This window comes from Cephus cinctus, unplaced genomic scaffold (genome assembly GCF_000341935.2).
Source record: "Cephus cinctus unplaced genomic scaffold, Ccin1 Ccin1_scaffold0597, whole genome shotgun sequence".
Taxonomy (NCBI): Eukaryota; Metazoa; Arthropoda; class Insecta; order Hymenoptera; family Cephidae; genus Cephus; species Cephus cinctus.
Genome location: NW_014333243.1, coordinates 301,653 through 318,160, shown reverse-complemented (window position 1 = coordinate 318,160; position 16,508 = coordinate 301,653). Strand labels below are relative to the sequence as shown.

The 16,508-nt window shown below is 38.0% G+C and overlaps 5 protein-coding genes across 5 annotated transcripts; 3 read left to right on the top strand and 2 right to left on the bottom strand.

The window, feature by feature from the left end:
- Positions 1–6: 6 nt before the first annotated feature.
- Positions 7–1,653, top strand: LOC107269001 (very-long-chain enoyl-CoA reductase). The gene is made up of 5 exons (XM_015742373.2): positions 7–151; positions 239–286; positions 495–808; positions 908–1,317; positions 1,386–1,653. Exons 1-5 carry the CDS (start codon positions 146–148, stop codon positions 1,511–1,513), a joined length of 906 nt encoding a protein of 301 aa, XP_015597859.1. The 5' UTR covers positions 7–145; the 3' UTR covers positions 1,514–1,653.
- Positions 1,654–1,776: 123 nt separating this feature from the next.
- On the bottom strand, positions 1,777–5,731 carry LOC107269005 (cilia- and flagella-associated protein 57). The gene is made up of 4 exons (XM_015742377.2): positions 5,500–5,731; positions 3,921–5,430; positions 3,644–3,820; positions 1,777–3,569 (listed from the first exon to the last, which is right to left on the bottom strand). Exons 1-4 carry the CDS (start codon positions 5,700–5,702, stop codon positions 1,800–1,802), a joined length of 3,660 nt encoding a protein of 1,219 aa, XP_015597863.1. The 5' UTR covers positions 5,703–5,731; the 3' UTR covers positions 1,777–1,799.
- Positions 5,732–6,223: 492 nt separating this feature from the next.
- On the top strand, positions 6,224–9,048 carry LOC107268994 (cysteine-rich protein 2-binding protein). The gene is made up of 6 exons (XM_015742360.2): positions 6,224–6,828; positions 6,916–7,064; positions 7,158–7,388; positions 7,461–7,826; positions 7,898–8,422; positions 8,523–9,048. The coding sequence occupies exons 1-6, from the start codon at positions 6,422–6,424 to the stop codon at positions 8,876–8,878; spliced, it is 2,034 nt and encodes a 677-aa protein (XP_015597846.1). The 5' UTR covers positions 6,224–6,421; the 3' UTR covers positions 8,879–9,048.
- Positions 9,049–9,173: 125 nt separating this feature from the next.
- Positions 9,174–12,423, top strand: LOC107268999 (dnaJ protein homolog 1). The gene is made up of 2 exons (XM_015742370.2): positions 9,174–9,610; positions 10,706–12,423. The coding sequence occupies exon 2, from the start codon at positions 10,717–10,719 to the stop codon at positions 11,782–11,784; it is 1,068 nt and encodes a 355-aa protein (XP_015597856.1). The 5' UTR covers positions 9,174–9,610; positions 10,706–10,716; the 3' UTR covers positions 11,785–12,423.
- Positions 12,424–12,867: 444 nt separating this feature from the next.
- On the bottom strand, positions 12,868–16,293 carry LOC107268992 (A disintegrin and metalloproteinase with thrombospondin motifs adt-1). The gene is made up of 4 exons (XM_015742359.2): positions 15,560–16,293; positions 15,201–15,413; positions 14,318–15,105; positions 12,868–14,234 (listed from the first exon to the last, which is right to left on the bottom strand). Exons 1-4 carry the CDS (start codon positions 15,830–15,832, stop codon positions 12,986–12,988), a joined length of 2,523 nt encoding a protein of 840 aa, XP_015597845.1. The 5' UTR covers positions 15,833–16,293; the 3' UTR covers positions 12,868–12,985.
- Positions 16,294–16,508: the final 215 nt, after the last annotated feature.

Here is a 16,508-nt window from a genome sequence, read left to right as displayed (position 1 = left end):
ATCCTCGACTGCAAACCAACCGGGCCGCAGTCTTACGACAGCGCCGCAGAACGGTACCACGAGAAAATAACGTGCACGGCCACGATTCAGGTGTTCTAATATTGTTTTTCTAATCCAATTCAGTAAATCGTATTATCAAGTGAAGATGGAGGTAATTATAAAACAAGTTTCATAGTATATAATTTATAATTCATAATAATGAATTTTATTCATAAAAGTCAAAATACTTTTCATATAGATCGAAGTGGTTTCGGGTGGCGGTTCAAAGTCTGTAGCTACTGTGAATGTAAGTAAATAGTTCTTAATAATACCTATATTTGAATATGTAATTCATCTTTAAAAGGTGTAAAATAGATTAATAATTATGAAATTAATATCTCTAAATTTTGTTCTCATATTTTTGGGCCATTCATATGTCTTTCAGTGAGAGATTACTATTAATTAATAACTATGCAATAAATTATTAGGGATTGTACAATGTATTTAATTCACAGGTCAGTCCAAGCAGCACTGTAGGAGATATTAAACAACAGTTGTTTAAATTAAAGAAAGCTCCGTATGTTCAAAGGCAAAGCCTGCGTTCTGAGCCTAAAGGCAAAGCATTAGCTGACTCTAAAACAGTGCAGTCATTGGGACTTACGAATGGTGCTAAATTATATTATAAAGATCTTGGTCCTCAGATTGGATGGAAAACAGTTTTCCTGGTTGAATATGCCGGTCCATTAATTGTTTACCTTTGGTTATATCAGAGACCATGGTTGTTTTATGGCACCATCCCTGCAGATGCCAAAGTACAACCTGTAGTTCAGTAAGAAGATTAAGTTATTAATTGTTTCCTTTGTACCTCTGTTACATACAGAAGTATATCATTGAAGAGTTTTAAACATAATATAATTTTAATTTACAGTTGGGCTGCCATATGCTGGTCTGTACATTATGTGAAACGACTTCTGGAGACCTTATTTGTACATCGCTTCAGTCATGCAACAATGCCTCTAAGAAACCTCTTCAAAAACAGCTCCTATTATTGGTTATTTGCAATGTATGTAGCATACCATATTAACCATCCTTGGTATACAGCGCCAAGTTTGTTTCAATCTTATATTGGATTAGCTATATTCGCATTGTGTGAGTTGGGTAATCTCAGCATACACTTGGCTCTAAGAAACTTAAGACCAGCAGGAACTACAGTGAGAAAAATTCCAGAACCGACTGGAAATACTTTCACAGCATTATTCAACATGGTGTCATGTCCTAATTATACATATGAAATTGGTAGCTGGATTGGATTCACGATAATGACTAAATGTCTTCCAGGTTTGTTTATATAGTGATTGCATTGTTGTATTTAATTAAGGTGATAAATAAAACCGTTTTTGTTCTAGCGGGGCTATTCGCATTTGCCGGTGCATATCAGATGACCGTTTGGGCTTTAGGAAAGCACCGAGCTTACAAGAAGGAGTTCCCTAACTATCCGAAAAATCGTAAAGCCATTATACCTTTTGTTCTATAATAGATGCATCAAGCTGATTTTAATGATAATTAGCAGTGTAAACGCGTCATTGTCATACAACGGAATAGACATTTTTCTTATATTGAAGGTATAGTTATACAAATAATTTTTTTTTAATAAAAATTCCATACTTTCGTTTATTTTGAAAGTATAAATATTTACGATTAAATGAAGTTGGCGAGTATATTATTTGTTTTTTATGTTATCGTCTACCTTCAAAGGAAATTGAGTACTGGCCTTTCGTAGATATGATAAACCTATTATTAAAATATATACAGACTTTTTATCAATAAGGTTCCCTTACACCAGATGTCTCTTCATTAGGTAACTTTTCTATCAACCTAGCAATGTGTTCCTTCATAATTGAAACCATTTTTTGACATTCTTCCATTTGGAGTTTATAGGTATTTTTTAATTCAATTTGTGCATGGCAAGCCTTTGCCAATTTATTTCTAGCTTCTACCGGTTCGATATCCTTTCCAGCAAGTCCTAATATACTTTCTAAATCTACAATATGCTTTTGTGCTGTCTTCAATTCCTGTCTTAAGATATTCAATTCAGTAATGAGCACAACATTTTCGTCCATCATTTTGTCGAGATCCTTCTTGCCACTAGCAGGGTCACGAAAGACTTGCTTCCTCAAAGATGCCACTGTTCTTTCCAAATGGTCTCTTTGTTTCAAAAATTCACATTGAGCATCTAAATCTGCGTTACGGCTGCGTAAAAATTCATCGTCATCGTTATATTGATGATACATATTCATTACAGCATTTTTCAACTCCTTAGGTTCTTGTACAAGTCCAGCAGTGTCGTGTAAATCGATGCGCATTTTTCTGAGAAGTTGTTGACACCGTTTGTTTCGTTGAACCTCACATTGTATTTCTCGTCGTGCAGCGGCTAACTTTTCACGAAGTTCATACAATTGCAATTCTAGACTTACATTTGTTTTGTGCAGATTCACCAGTTCGATTTCCATGTCTTTCATCTTTTCCTTAAGTTCCCTGATCTCCTTGTCTCTGGGTTCTATTTGATTTTTCAATTCACGTATTTTATAATCCAATACAAACTTAAATTTTTCCAGTTCCTGATTGTTGCGCTTAAGATCATAAATTCGCTTCTCTTTATCCTGTATAGTCGCGTCCCTTTCGGTAATTTCTTTTTTCAGATACAGCACGTCTTTTTCAAGCCCATGTATGTTTTTTTGAAATTGCAGTTGATCCCCATGCAAATGGTTTATTTGCCTTTTCAATTCATCAATCTCTTTCTGACTCGATACGTATTTGTTACGTATTACTCCAGTCTCTCCTTTGAGCTTCAAATTGTTCTGCCTCTCTTCGAATAAGAGAGTCTCATAATTTGTACGTATTTCTATAATCTCACGATCGGCATCGTCTTCTATTTCAGATTTTAACTTTTCATGAATGCGATTCTGATGCGCCATTTCCTCATTCATCTCTTCATACTGAACTTCTTTCTCGTGAAGCTGTGCTGCATACGTTTTTCGTATCTTCTCAATATCCTCGTCTTTACTTTTCTGTAGTTCTTCTAAGCGTCTTTCATAATCTTCCCGCATTGCATTGTTATGTTCCTCAAGGAGATGATATTTGTCATACTCTGTTATGAGTTTCTGATCATAAGTAACTTCCATTTGTCGCAGAGCATTCTCATGGGCGCCCTTCATCTTGACTATCTCAACATTTATATTATTCAACTCGTTCGTTCGTTCCTCCTGCAGCTTATCTATTTTATCCTTTAACTCTTCTATCGCTTCGCAATATCCTTGATGAATCTCGCGTGTCTTGTCATTATGCTGCACTTCCATTTGTCTCATTTTATACGCGTTCTCCGTTTCCAATTCCCTCAGTCTTACTGTCAAGTCCTTTATTATCTGTACCTTCTCTTCTAAATCGACTTTACTTATTAGCACCTCTTTACTATAGCTGAATTCTTTATCTACATCAGCAGCTTTTCCTTCAATATAATGTAATTTCCAAAAACACAATGTACCATCTATTGCGGTAGAGATTAAAACTTGTTCGTTGTATGATAGAGCCATCTAAAAAATAATTAAGTATATATTATTTAAAAATAATTTGTGATATGCCCAATACTTTCAAAACCATAAGATACCTTTGTAATGTCATTACAGTGTATATGGAACTCTGAATATTCGATGGGTTCTTGAAGAGGACATTTGAGGGACAAAATAATACCACCGGGACAAGTGACGAACATCATAAGATCGTCATCTCTTCCAATGATCATATAATTCATTTCTATTCCTGGCAAGTCGAATTCGCGTAATACCTGTAAAGTTTCAAGAGAATTCAACTATTGCTATGATCATCTATAGCAAGAACGGATAACGTACAAAAAAATTTTGTAATAGAAAGAAGATATTTTTTACCGCGCTCTCCTTAATTTCTCGTATCTGGTTGTCACTTGCAATACAGTAACAGGTTGAGCCATCCGATGTAATTACAATGCTATTTACAGCAATGCCTTTTAGTATAACTTCTACTGAACGTTGCCCAGTGCTCATATCCCATTCATAAATGGCACCTTCAGATCCAATGCTTACTAATTTCATATCGCTCTGTGACCAGGCTATTTGATTAATTTTTCCAGTGTGACCTCTTAAAATGAATCGATTCCGAAATCCAATAACATTGTACACTTGAATTAGATTCCCGTTAACAGCAGCGAACAAATGGCCACCGTAACTAAAGGCAACAGTTTTACAGTTTCGTATAGGAAATTCATGCATCGATATCAGATCATCAATTAATATGATCATAAACCGTAGCTTATCGCTAAACCCGATCAGGCAAAAGAGTCCAGTAGGATGTAAACCTACACAGTAAATATCCTCTAAATATTGCTTAATCATGACAAGACTTTCAGTTTCGAAATCCCACATTCGCACACTACGATCCACTTCTCCACAAGTCATGAAAAGTGGTTTCCAGGCACACATTGAGAGACCACTTATTGCTCCATGATGCAAATGCTGCCCCATGATCTTTAATTGTTGTGGTTCTGGGTCCATACTTAAATCAGGACCCCATAGTTTTGCATAAAATAATTGTGACCATCCTGTAGTCACTATCAAACGATCAGAACTGAGATTCGCGTTTATACAGTTAATCTGATACAGATCGGTGCTATCATACTTGGATACTTGCAACGGTACAACAAAGATATTTCTTTTTGAATATTTGTGTTGACCATCTCTTTCGAATACTACTATTGTTCCAGAGCCATAACCGTAGGCGAATCCTTTGTGAAACGATATTAAACATCGTATATCGTGTTCCCAGAGTGCTTCGTCGCCGCCCTCTAGGCTAGACTGAGATGCAGCTGTTTGGATGATATATTCCTCACGAATTTTCAAGTTCATGATTTCAGTATCAACCATTTTGTAGATATTCTTTAAGTCACCATTCTCTAAGTAGAGAATCCTTCCGTCTCTCGTACCGGCTAAGAGTCTATCCGTATTCAACCAAGTCATTGAACAAATCAGAATATTATCGGCCTTTGCAAATCCGTATGAACGCCATACAGTTTCCGAGACCGTAAGAAATTTAAATGTATACGGTCCACCCAAGGCTACTATCCCCACGTCACCAGGATTGCATGCTATCAACTTAACACTTGACATTGCATTTTGCTGATTGCCTAGTTTATAACTTGATTCAACTTTGCCCTTTTCCCAGTTGTAATACAACATCGTTTGATCAGGTTCGCCCGTGACGGCTGCCAAATACTTGTTGTCAAAACTGAATGAGATGCAAGAGAACTTTGTGACTCCTTGGGCATCGTAAGGTATTCCCAGAAATTTCTTTTTCTTGAGAGTCTGAAGATCGTAAATAGAAATAGTAGGCTTCTCTCCAGCCTCGCAAACAGCAGCATATTTTCTAAAAACAATCTTATTCGTGTATTGATAAATTATAATGTAAATGAAATATAATTGGAGGTTTACTTACTTATTTGGAGTTACTGAAACAACATTTATCAGATGCTTTTCTGGCAAACGAATTAATCTTTGCCGACGCTGAGGAAAATTGTGGACAGACAATGCACTTCCAACGGGATACAAAATCTCTGCATCTGTAATGTAATGTGCATTTCCGGAAACGTCTGTTTTCAGACCATAAAACACTCGGGACTGCAGAAGTGGTATAGCCATATTTAAAGTAAAGAGTCTAATAAACTTCTAAGTTTACACAACTGTCAAATATCCATACAAACAGAAACGTGATTACAACTCGTAATTGTTATCCGAATTTCCTTGGCAACAACTATACATATATCAGGATATCATGATGGAATGATTAGCATCAGATCATTAAATTTTAACATTTCATAAATTATCAACGTATGATATCTATGTTCTCATAGAAAACTATTCAATCATTTTATTAAGAAAGGCTTATATTTCTACTAAAACAAAATACAATATATGATCTATTAAAAGATTATGAAAATTTAAATAAATATCGGTCTATTAATTGATGTCAGATTTGTTTAATAATTATTTTTAAATGATAAACACAGACTAAATCTATATTATTGTTTCATATGAAACTTGTCATCTCTTTAATCAAATTTTCGTCCATTTATTCTTACACTTCATGCAGTCTTGCGCTTCCGCCTGACTCAGCCCCACCCTGTCTATTGCTCAGCTGTGTGCTCAGCAGGCACCAGCAGACGCTAAGCGACAGATTTCTGTACATGTCTCATAATCCTCGTGTGAGGAAAGGAGGAAGGTTAAGCGATACGTTGATTGTCAAGTGTAATGCTATATAAAAATAAAGTTACCGTTTCATTGTGATAAATATTAATGAGCAAATCTTTTGTCTTTTCCAACACCATTTTCGCTTAAACTGATTGTTGCATTTGTTTAATATGACTGAAGCAAGTTTTTCAGAGATTACAACAACAACAAATGCAGATGCAGTAGAAATCCATTCGTGTAAAATTTGTGGAATCGCATGTGATCCTTATGAAAATCCAGCACTTCGATGTACAGGAGGTTGTGATAGAAAAATTCACGTTAATTGTTTAAAACGTGGAGGGATACCTGGAACTTTCATAGGGGATGTATTCTTCGAATTGAACTGTACTGATTGCAGTTCATGCGAGGAAGAAGTAATAACCAGAGATAAAATGTCGTGGCTAAATATAATTATATTAACCTTGTATAATTTACGTGAAAAATCTAGTGGCATTAGTAAAAGAGGATATTTTCATTGGAAGTCTGATATTAGTACATTCGTTGATCGTAACTGGGACTATTTATTCAAAAAAACAGTGTAAGTTTCAATTCTACATAGTTGCTCGATACTTCACTATTAATCTTACTATAAAGTCTATAACATGCGAATTAAATTACATTTCAGGAAACGGAAAAAAAATTGGGTTGGAACCATATCAGGAACATTATCTCATTATAGTGGAATCTTCTTCAAGTCAGGTACTATGGAACTTGGTGAGTCAGGATGGTGGAGACTTTTAGACAATGATCCTCCTGAAATTTTAATAGCTAAAAGTAAGTTTTGATGCTGAGTAGCATACTTGCTTTAAATTATAAATATAATAATCATGTTAAATGTTTGTAACCATATATATGAATCTGTTTTAGATGGAAAAATGATTATGGATCGTAAGAAACAAGTAAACAATCCAGTTAAAAATTCCAGTAATAAACGATATGATAGCCCCACACCATCCGAATCAAGCATATCAGTCGGTGAAGATAGTAATTATGGTGGAGAGTCTTCCAGGAGTCAAGGACCATCAATGTACTCACGAGCTTATGTACAACCAAGCGAGACGCTGTCAGACTTTTTATTAGCTGAAGATGATATCCAAGGTAGGGGGACCTGCATTAATACAAAATACTAATAAACAGATCATACCTATTGAATGGAATATATATTTACAGATATGGATATGTTAGATATTGAAGACGGCATAGAATTAAATGTTCAACAAGAAACACCATCTCTGACAGAACTAATGTCTGATTTTCATAATCAAAATTATCAACCATACCAACATAGCAATACACATTTTTCACAACTTTTAGATAATTTTTCTCCAGAATGGACAAGTAATATTGTCACTTCACCTGACATGATTAGCAATCATGATATTAACAAAATTGATAAAACCAGAGATGGTGAAGAGGAAGAGCAATACAATGAGTATAGTAGTGATAGTCTTAGTTCCGTTCAGGAACAACCGCGCTCATCACTTTTCAATATAAAAAAGCGTCGAGATTGGCCATGGGAAAAAAGTATTACAAATGGTAAATATATTCGTATAGCTGTAATTTAGAAACATACAACATTGTTGATTTATTGTAACATCTCATTACAGGTGAAAAAAAGCCACGCATAAGCGAGCACGAGGAGGCATATCTTATACAAAAATTTGATAAATCTCAACTGAATTCTGCGCCATCATCCATTCGTCGTTTGTACAGAAAACTGTTTATACGAAAATTGAAGCGAGATTATAGTTTACCGATTCTTGATATCGACCGTTTTGGAGCCAAGACAGAAGTGCCTCACAGAAATCACAAAAAAAGCAATCGTGTACTGGATAGATTTTTTAATGATAATACAGAAGGATTCTTTGAACAACGATTACAAGGCTATAACGAGCCAACATCCGTTCATAGTCCTTACACAAATAGACTTCTAAAACCATTTATAAGAAGAGACACTTCTTGTCGACCAGTTTGGTTAAGATTGATGGAAGAACTTCGTGCCAAAGTTAATAGAACCAATCCGCATTGGAAACCACCTCCAATAGCACCAATTGATTATTCTTATGTTAGACCACAACACATTCCCGCCATTAATAGTCTGTGCAACCAATTCTTTTGGCCTGGCATTGATTGTAAGTATATTATTAAACATTGGAAAACGAAAGCAATAGACAAAATATAGATAAGTGGTTATAAAAATATATTTTTGATATACGATTGTATCGATTTCAGTAACCGAGTGTCTACAATATCCAGACTTCAGTTGTGTCGTGCTTTACAAAAAGTTGGTCATCGGATTTGCTATTTTGGTACCTGATGTTGGTTACAACGAAGCTTACATTTCTTTTTTCTTAACACGACCTGAGTGGCGTAAAGCTGGTATCGGCACATTTATGTTGTATCATTTAATACAAACGTGCATGGGTAAAGATGTTACGTTGCACGTATCAGCTACAAATCCAGCATTGATTCTATATCAAAAGTTTGGTTTCAAAGTCGAAGAATTTATACAAGACTTTTATGACAAATACATGTCACCGAATTCAAGAGATTGCAAACACGCATTATTTTTACGGCTAAGCCGATAGCAGTATTGTACGTTTAAATTCATAAATGGTAAGATGTAAAATATTTCCTAACATTTCTTTGTTGCCTTTAATTTATCTTTTATAACTTGATTATTGTTACGCATTGATGGATTGTATTTACAATAAATTGTTTTGGCAAACTATCCTTATAATTACTTCGAATATAAATATAGTTGTTTATTTTTACATTAGATACGTTAGCGGTACTCTTTGAACACCCGGTATATTGGTGGTGGGATCGCCGGTATAAAAGCCGCGGCGCTAGTGACGCATTCAGATATTTCAAACTCGAATCTTCCATCGGGTATAACGCTAAGTTATCAAACTTACGTTTAACTATAAACATATTTTTTTGTCAGTAGATTTACAAAATAATTATTACAAAATTTATTTCTCATATTAATCAATCAGGTTCTTTGCGATACATTCGAATATATTGTCATACTCTGGGTAGTGACGTCGCAAAAGCGCCACGGAAGTTGATCGCACTATCATCGAGCCATTTCTCGAAAGTTCCGGAAACTGCTAGAACGAACCTTTGTATATATGGGCTGCGCAGCCTACGCGACTCTTTAGTTCATCATAAGACTTGTGAAGTGGACGTGTCTAAGCGGAATCTGTTATACAGAATCCTTGAGCAATTACATCTCCATTTGGAGGCAAGTTTTAATTATTAGTGCCAACTGGATATTTGACAAGAACGAAAGAGGAAGGATATATCCATAGATAAAGGTACATATCAAATAAAATACCATAAACGTAACTTCTGGCACAGAAGAATTTATCGAATGGAATCAGCCAAGTGAGTTGATCTTGGAAAGAAGATACGTGGATCTTTATCGTTCAACTTATCAATAAATAATATCGTTGATCTCAATTTGCTTGTGGGTTTATTTTTGAGTTGTTTGGGGAATCGCTGCTCGCTCAAAAGATCTTCGTTGCCGCGTTGGTATCATCACTGCCCGAAATAGATATGTGATACGTACGTGGGTGTGTTAGGAGGGCACCGATATCCTCGTAACAGGGAGACCGAAGAAAAATCGGGAAAATTTCAAACATCGACAAAACTAGATTTTTTTCCGCGTATCTACGATCATTCACTTGATCGTTGTCTTATTCTGAAGCATACGGTACGAACATTAGCCCTGGTCTGTTCCAAGTATTCTTTGTCCAAACGAGGCTAAAAAACAGCCTTGACGAAGACGCGAATATGTACTGTCGTGTGATTGCGAATACGAGGTTGTGTAGGCATATCGTTTTAAATGATTGCTCGTGTGGGTTCTCTTTAGGCTTTCATAAATCCATAGTGAAGGATCGAGAAAGTACTCGTTCGCGTCGGCTGTCTGTGTATATACGTGTGAAGCCACGAGTATACGGGGTCGCCGCGTGGAGATACAGAGATTGGTGATAGTTACTACTCCTTTGCGTAAGGCTACAGTAAAACTTCAGAAAAGTAGTAGATTAATAGATACCGCAACGAAATTGAAATATTATGTATAAATATCCCGGTTTCTTAAGTGAACAATGACTATTTCCATCGTGTGGAATTGAAGTAGGATTACATATGGGAAGTACATGATTTTTTAATCCTACTTAAAGTCAAATAACGTGATTCCCTGATACCGAGAAGCAGAGGCAGTCCCACTTGGAATTTAATTTTTCTTTCTGATCGTAATTATTTTCTAGACTATTCTCGCGTGATCTAAAATGTTATCGATTATTTAACAAATATTGTATAAAGAGGATGACTCAGTTGGATAATTATTTATAAAAATAATTATTATTTAAGGGATAGTGCAGTATTAAATCTTTTGTTATCATTTACAGATATCTACATCATGGGTAAAGACTACTACAGAACGCTTGGCATCAACAAAGGTGCCAGTGACGATGAGATAAAGAAGGCTTATCGGAAACTGGCGTTAAAATACCATCCTGACAAAAACAGAAGCGCCGGAGCCGAGGAAAAATTCAAAGAGATTGCTGAAGCCTATGAAGTTCTATCTGACACTAAAAAGAGGGAAGTCTACGATAAGTTTGGCGAAGAGGGGCTGAAAGGAGGAGCATCATCTGGCGGCAATGGTGGCGGTGGCACCTACACCTTCCACGGAGATCCAAGGGCCACATTCGCTCAATTCTTTGGCTCAGCTACGCCATTCTCGACTTTCTTTGAGTTTGGTGGAAGCGGAAGCGGAAGCAATCGAGTCTTTGGGTTCCACGATGACGAAATGGACCTCGACGATCCCTTCCATCTGGGAATGGGTCCTGCACGAAACGCCGGTCCTGGTGGAGCCTTCAGATCTCACTCGTTCAATTTCGCTGGCTCTAATTCTGGTAGAGGTGGTGGGAAGGATCGTGCTCAGGATCCACCTATAGAGCACGACCTGTATGTCAGTTTAGAAGACATCACACGGGGTTGCACAAAGAAGATGAAGATTTCAAGGCGAGTCGTACAACCAGACGGTACCACCAAAAAGGAAGACAAAGTTTTGACGATAAATGTCAAGCCAGGCTGGAAAGCGGGAACGAAGATTACTTTCCAGAAGGAGGGTGATCAGGGCCGTGGTAAAGTTCCTGCTGACATCGTCTTCATCATCCGAGACAAGCCACATCCTCTGTTCAGGAGAGAAGGCAGTGACATCAGGTATGCCTGCAAGATGAGCTTAAAGCAGGCCTTATGTGGAACAGTGATTGAAGTTCCCACTTTGTCTGGAGAGAAGATCACTTTGAACTTGACAAGGGAAATTGTGAAGCCGACTACGGTGAAGAGGATTCAAGGACAAGGTCTTCCCTTCCCTAAGGAACCATCGCGTAAAGGAGATCTTCTGGTTGCATTCGATATTAAGTTCCCTGACTCGTTAACGCAAAGTGTAAAGGATATATTGTATGATACTCTACCAAATTGATTACTCGAAAGTAAAGGAAGAAGAGTCGGCGAATGAATATCTCAATAACTCTAGGACTCTGATCGGTTTTGATGAACGAGACTAAAGACTCTTGTACGTTATAGTACATTAACGATATATTACGATTGGAGAATTTAACGTAAACGTGACGATAAAAAAAATAGATATCGATCGTTATCTTTGTTTTCTCTCATAAGACAATTTTGCGAGGTATTCAAAACGGCATAGAAATTAATTTTTCCTATCTGACATTTCTGGAGCCATTTCAACTTGTTCAAGCTTTTAATTTGATACCTTGCATATATTGAACAAGATAGTTCGCGAAAAATCCCTTTAACTCTTCCATGTTTGGAAGACTACTCCTAAACGATAAAAAAAATTACGAGTGTATGAATGATGTTCGATGCGCTAAGTTATATGCAATTACCTAGTGAGAATGTATATCGATGCTAATTTATGTGATTTTTGTTGAGTTAAATGTGTATAGTGAAAATGCGATTTATGTAAGGTTATGAATGCGAGTAAATGTATAATATGTCGTGAGAATGAGAAAAGCGTCTATGCAATTCATTTATACTGTCAACCCTTTGTGTATGAAAATCCTGCATATTTGTAACAATTAAAATAATTTCTTGTTTATTATTGTAATTTCAATTGCGAAACCTAAGTTTAAAAGTTGGTTAATTATTTGTACACCAAATAATATAAAAAATGCATCACAAGTTATATTATTTCATCGTGTTGTGGTAGCACATTCGCCCTGGCGGCTTTGTTCTTCACCAGAGTATTGATGTCTCCTTTAGGTGTCTCTCTCTCTCTTCGTTCCGTGGTGTGAGATAGCAGCGAGACACTCCTAAAATAGTCAGCGGAGTGGGTGACGTCATCCGCCTACCGGTCAAGATACTCTCTCGTGCAACTCACACAACGCTACTCCCGTTACATATGTATATCGAGCTATGTCTCTCTTCGGAAAGGCAGAGGAGCAAGAGGGGTCACGCTTTTACACGTAACGTAGGGAACATGCGCCGTGAGTGCAGACGCGCAAATACATCCATCCGGTTATATATAAATATAATGTAGGTGTATTGTATCGGTTCATTTATTGGATCGACGATACAAACGTCTCAGACATCTGAAGATAATAATAGCATTGAATTACACAAAAATAGGTGGAGGTCGCTGATTGAGGTATCTGCCCTACTCAAAGAGGATCCGAAAACATAGTGTCGAGGTCGAGCAATTTTGGAACGCGTGGCTGAGAGATTTGCGGCTCCTCCTTCATTTCTAAGGAGTCCTCCTCCTCAACAGGCTTTGGCAACTCAATGTAGTCCTTATCCGTCCAGTCGTCCTCGCTGGGAGGTGAGGCAACACCCGGCGACAATGTCGTTAGCAATGGTAGCCCATCTGGGCCTAGACTGAGATACTTTACCAGCTGATCAGGAAGCTTATGACCATCCGGACGAGCATTCTGAGGGCCCAGTTTCATATCTTCGTCTCCATGACTCTCGATCAATTCCTTACCAAAGCGAAAGGTTTCCGGTAAGCAATGATGTTGTCGACAGAAATAATCCTGTCCCTCTTCGGTGTGACACCATGTTCCATCTGGGAAATATGGGTCAAGGCCAAGGTCGTTTAATTCTATGCGTGGTGTGTAGTAGGAGCCTCCATCTTTACGGCGACAGAATATGGCGCAGGCCATCCATGGTCGTTCAGTCTCGTGAGGCGCCTGGAGTCCGCTTCCTTTGCTGTCCAATTCAGGCAACTTCTCGCTGAACTTGCTACACTTGGCTGTCGCAAATTCACTGGCGCTCTTACGCTTGGCCTTGCACAATTTCTCATCGCTGCAGAGCAAAACATCGTAACTCGGTCCTTCACAACCAGCTTCTGTATTTGTCGGTGGTGGGTTGTCGCAATAACGTCTCCTGGGCTGAGCTCCTTTGCATTTTTGTATACAACCACTCCTACAGCCTTCCGCTTTCCAAGCACTCCATCCACCTTTCTTAATGACAGCACTCTGTCCACCGTTGGGCAGTTGGAGTGCCGGCAGACATTCTCCACCTCTGCACTCCTTTCGTTCTGCACATCGGGTCCCGTCCAAAGCAGGTCCAGCATAGTAGTACCCACTGCGATGTGGACTCTTGCACTGTAACGCTTGACAAGCATCAGATAGAGTTACTACCACAGCATCCTTATCTCGCAAAAGAAATTCGCACTGTTTCTTGGCATCCCATTGCCTTCCGGGTAGATCAATAAATTTGCCATGGTCCAAAGACTTCTCACTGTTTACAGGCGGCTGATCCAGTAGGCAAGGTTTCGTCTGAGAAAGCTTCCTAGCTACATCTCGACTACATTGCGACCAGATCGTTTCTCCTTGCGTCCCTCTACTCGGTGACATGATGTAACCATCCTTAGGACAGGTGTTACCGGTCGAATCATGATGCATGCCCAGACTTTAATTAAAAGGATACTGGTTGATCTCTATATTGGTAAGTAAAACTAGAAGCAACGATTACGATCACACAGAATTACTTACTTGTGACCAATTTCATGCGCTGCTATGTAAACGGAGGTAAAACCAGCAGACGGATAAGGCTTTCCAAAGCGATTAGTTACTCCAAGTTCCGCAATGACGCATGAGTACTGATCTAGACATACGCCACCGACAGTTGCCAGACCCATGGTCACGCTGCTTTTCCTGCCACCTTCCATGGCGTAGAAATCTAAACCCGATACGTACAGTCCCATGTCCCAATGATTCGGATCCTTGTCATTGGACGGATTATGCTTCTTGGTATAATGACAAAAAGAATCCAACAAGTTGCCACGTTCTCCATTGTAATGGGGCATATCCGAAGGTTGCCTCTTCATCATGTCCAGCCTCACAAGAGCAATGTCAATCTTTGCCCCTAAACTTGGGTGATGATATAAAGCTTGCACTCCATTTATGTATGCCAACAACATATCGCACAACTTCTCCTCGTTTCTGTCAAAGAAAGGGGAGAATAAATTGTACCCAGCTTCGTCCAGGAATACCGCCAGCTCTAGTGTTAAACCGTTTTCGCGACGACCCCTAGCTGGTCTGGAGAAGAGTTCACTATCAATAGGTATGTCATTTTTGAATATCGATAATCCATCACGCCTTCTCAAGTAATCTTCGTGCAATTTTATCGCCGGGGTGACGTAGGCTCGTCTCACGACATGGGGCTCTCGAAGAAGGTCTCCAGAACGTCCTTCAATTGTATGATCAACGAAGGACCATGTGTCTGCATGGCGCAATGGAGTTATTTCGAGAGTGACGTTTTCCAAAAAAACAAAACCGTGCTGTGTATGAAAATGAATGGGGTCACAGTTGCATGTTGCTATTCCAGTAGTACACACGTCTGTCACTCGTGTAACGTTAAAAAGAATATACTGACCACTGCACGACGTCGACAAAGACTAATGGCTGCTGAGCTATAATGATTTCTGTGAAGGTAGTGGCATGCCGCGGGTCTATTTAATTCGGGTGCCTCCTCCAGAATGTCCTCGCTATTGTGCCGCCACACTTTGAAACTAGGTGCTAAGAGTTTATCATTCTTTCGCAAGTTCAACTCGATCGTCTGCCCGAAGACTCGAAATCTTAGCGGAACCTAAAAACAGTTAACTTTGGTCAAAGTTATTGTTGTGGTCAACAGTAGGTTAAATCCCGATTCTTACAGTGTGCGAAGCTCGTTTAATATGTTTAACATTTGGAGATTGAAGGGGCAATAAAACGTATTTAATGACCATTATCTACCTCAGTATCACTGTATGAATTCCTCACTGGTAGAAGAATTACTTCCACGTCGTCATTGATGTCCTGACCGCGTATCGCGTTAAGTATTACTAACAAGAGTACATTTACTTTGAGAATCATGTTGAGTTCAGCCAGTTTCAAGTTCAAATGAATGGAATTATCAGTGAGAACAGACATTTTATATGGGCATGCGGAAGACCCGCAGTCTTTATATATATGATTGTCATGGAAATCCATACGAAACGAATTGCATGCTGGTGCCTCCATTACCATGTCGCTGACCCCTCAAGCATCGAATAAACATTTATAATAAACCTTACTTCATAAAGTAAGATCAACAGTTTATTTAAGAATGAAAAAGGGTTCGATGCTGCAGTGAATCATATAAAAGTTGTACGTCGTCTCAAAGCACTGTGTTGCGTTTTTAGTCTTGTGATACAATATTATACTTCAATTCTCTGAATCTTACTGAACAGTTACGAAGTATATACAGAATCAATAACTTTTCATTATTCCTCGAGTATCATTGTCACTTTGTTATTTGTCATAAATCGATATCCCTTATCTATTTCCGTTTAGACAAAATTATATAATATTTTTTCGCCATCGATGTCCTAAGTTGCAAAATTTTTATAAAATAAATCCTCCATGACAGGTAACGATCTCTTTATACATTTTTCTAGTCGCATTTCTAATTTTCCGTACAAAAGCTACAGCAGCGTCTAATATTCAATTGACATTCTTAATTAACTATGAAGTTATAGCTTGTACATACATTCGCCGATGTTTGCCTTAATCTATTCACCCGCACGTAGAAAATGGACTAGTTTATGAGCAACTAACGGGAATAGCTGTCCATAAATCAAACGTATTTAGATATAATGTACAATAAATTAATTACTCTTCCCATCATTGCTCTATACCGTAATGAAAACCGACGCAATCAACT

Coding starts and splice junctions, on each gene's coding strand:
- LOC107269001 (XM_015742373.2), top strand. Junction 287..494: donor AGTCTGTAGCTACTGTGAAT/GTAAGTAAATAG, acceptor TTTAATTCACAG/GTCAGTCCAAGCAGCACTGT. Junction 809..907: donor AAAGTACAACCTGTAGTTCA/GTAAGAAGATTA, acceptor TTTAATTTACAG/TTGGGCTGCCATATGCTGGT.
- LOC107269005 (XM_015742377.2), bottom strand. CDS start 5,702: ATGGCTATACCACTTCTGCAGTCCCGAGTGTTTTATGGTCTGAAAACA. Junction 5,431..5,499: donor GTTTCAGTAACTCCAAATAA/GTAAGTAAACCT, acceptor GATTGTTTTTAG/AAAATATGCTGCTGTTTGCG. Junction 3,821..3,920: donor GAGAAATTAAGGAGAGCGCG/GTAAAAAATATC, acceptor GAAACTTTACAG/GTATTACGCGAATTCGACTT.
- LOC107268994 (XM_015742360.2), top strand. CDS start 6,422: ATGACTGAAGCAAGTTTTTCAGAGATTACAACAACAACAAATGCAGAT. Junction 7,389..7,460: donor AGCTGAAGATGATATCCAAG/GTAGGGGGACCT, acceptor ATATATTTACAG/ATATGGATATGTTAGATATT. Junction 8,423..8,522: donor CTTTTGGCCTGGCATTGATT/GTAAGTATATTA, acceptor TATCGATTTCAG/TAACCGAGTGTCTACAATAT.
- LOC107268999 (XM_015742370.2), top strand. CDS start 10,717: ATGGGTAAAGACTACTACAGAACGCTTGGCATCAACAAAGGTGCCAGT.
- LOC107268992 (XM_015742359.2), bottom strand. CDS start 15,832: ATGGTAATGGAGGCACCAGCATGCAATTCGTTTCGTATGGATTTCCAT. Junction 15,414..15,559: donor ATTCATACAGTGATACTGAG/GTAGATAATGGT, acceptor AACTGTTTTTAG/GTTCCGCTAAGATTTCGAGT. Junction 14,235..14,317: donor GCGCATGAAATTGGTCACAA/GTAAGTAATTCT, acceptor TTTTAATTAAAG/TCTGGGCATGCATCATGATT.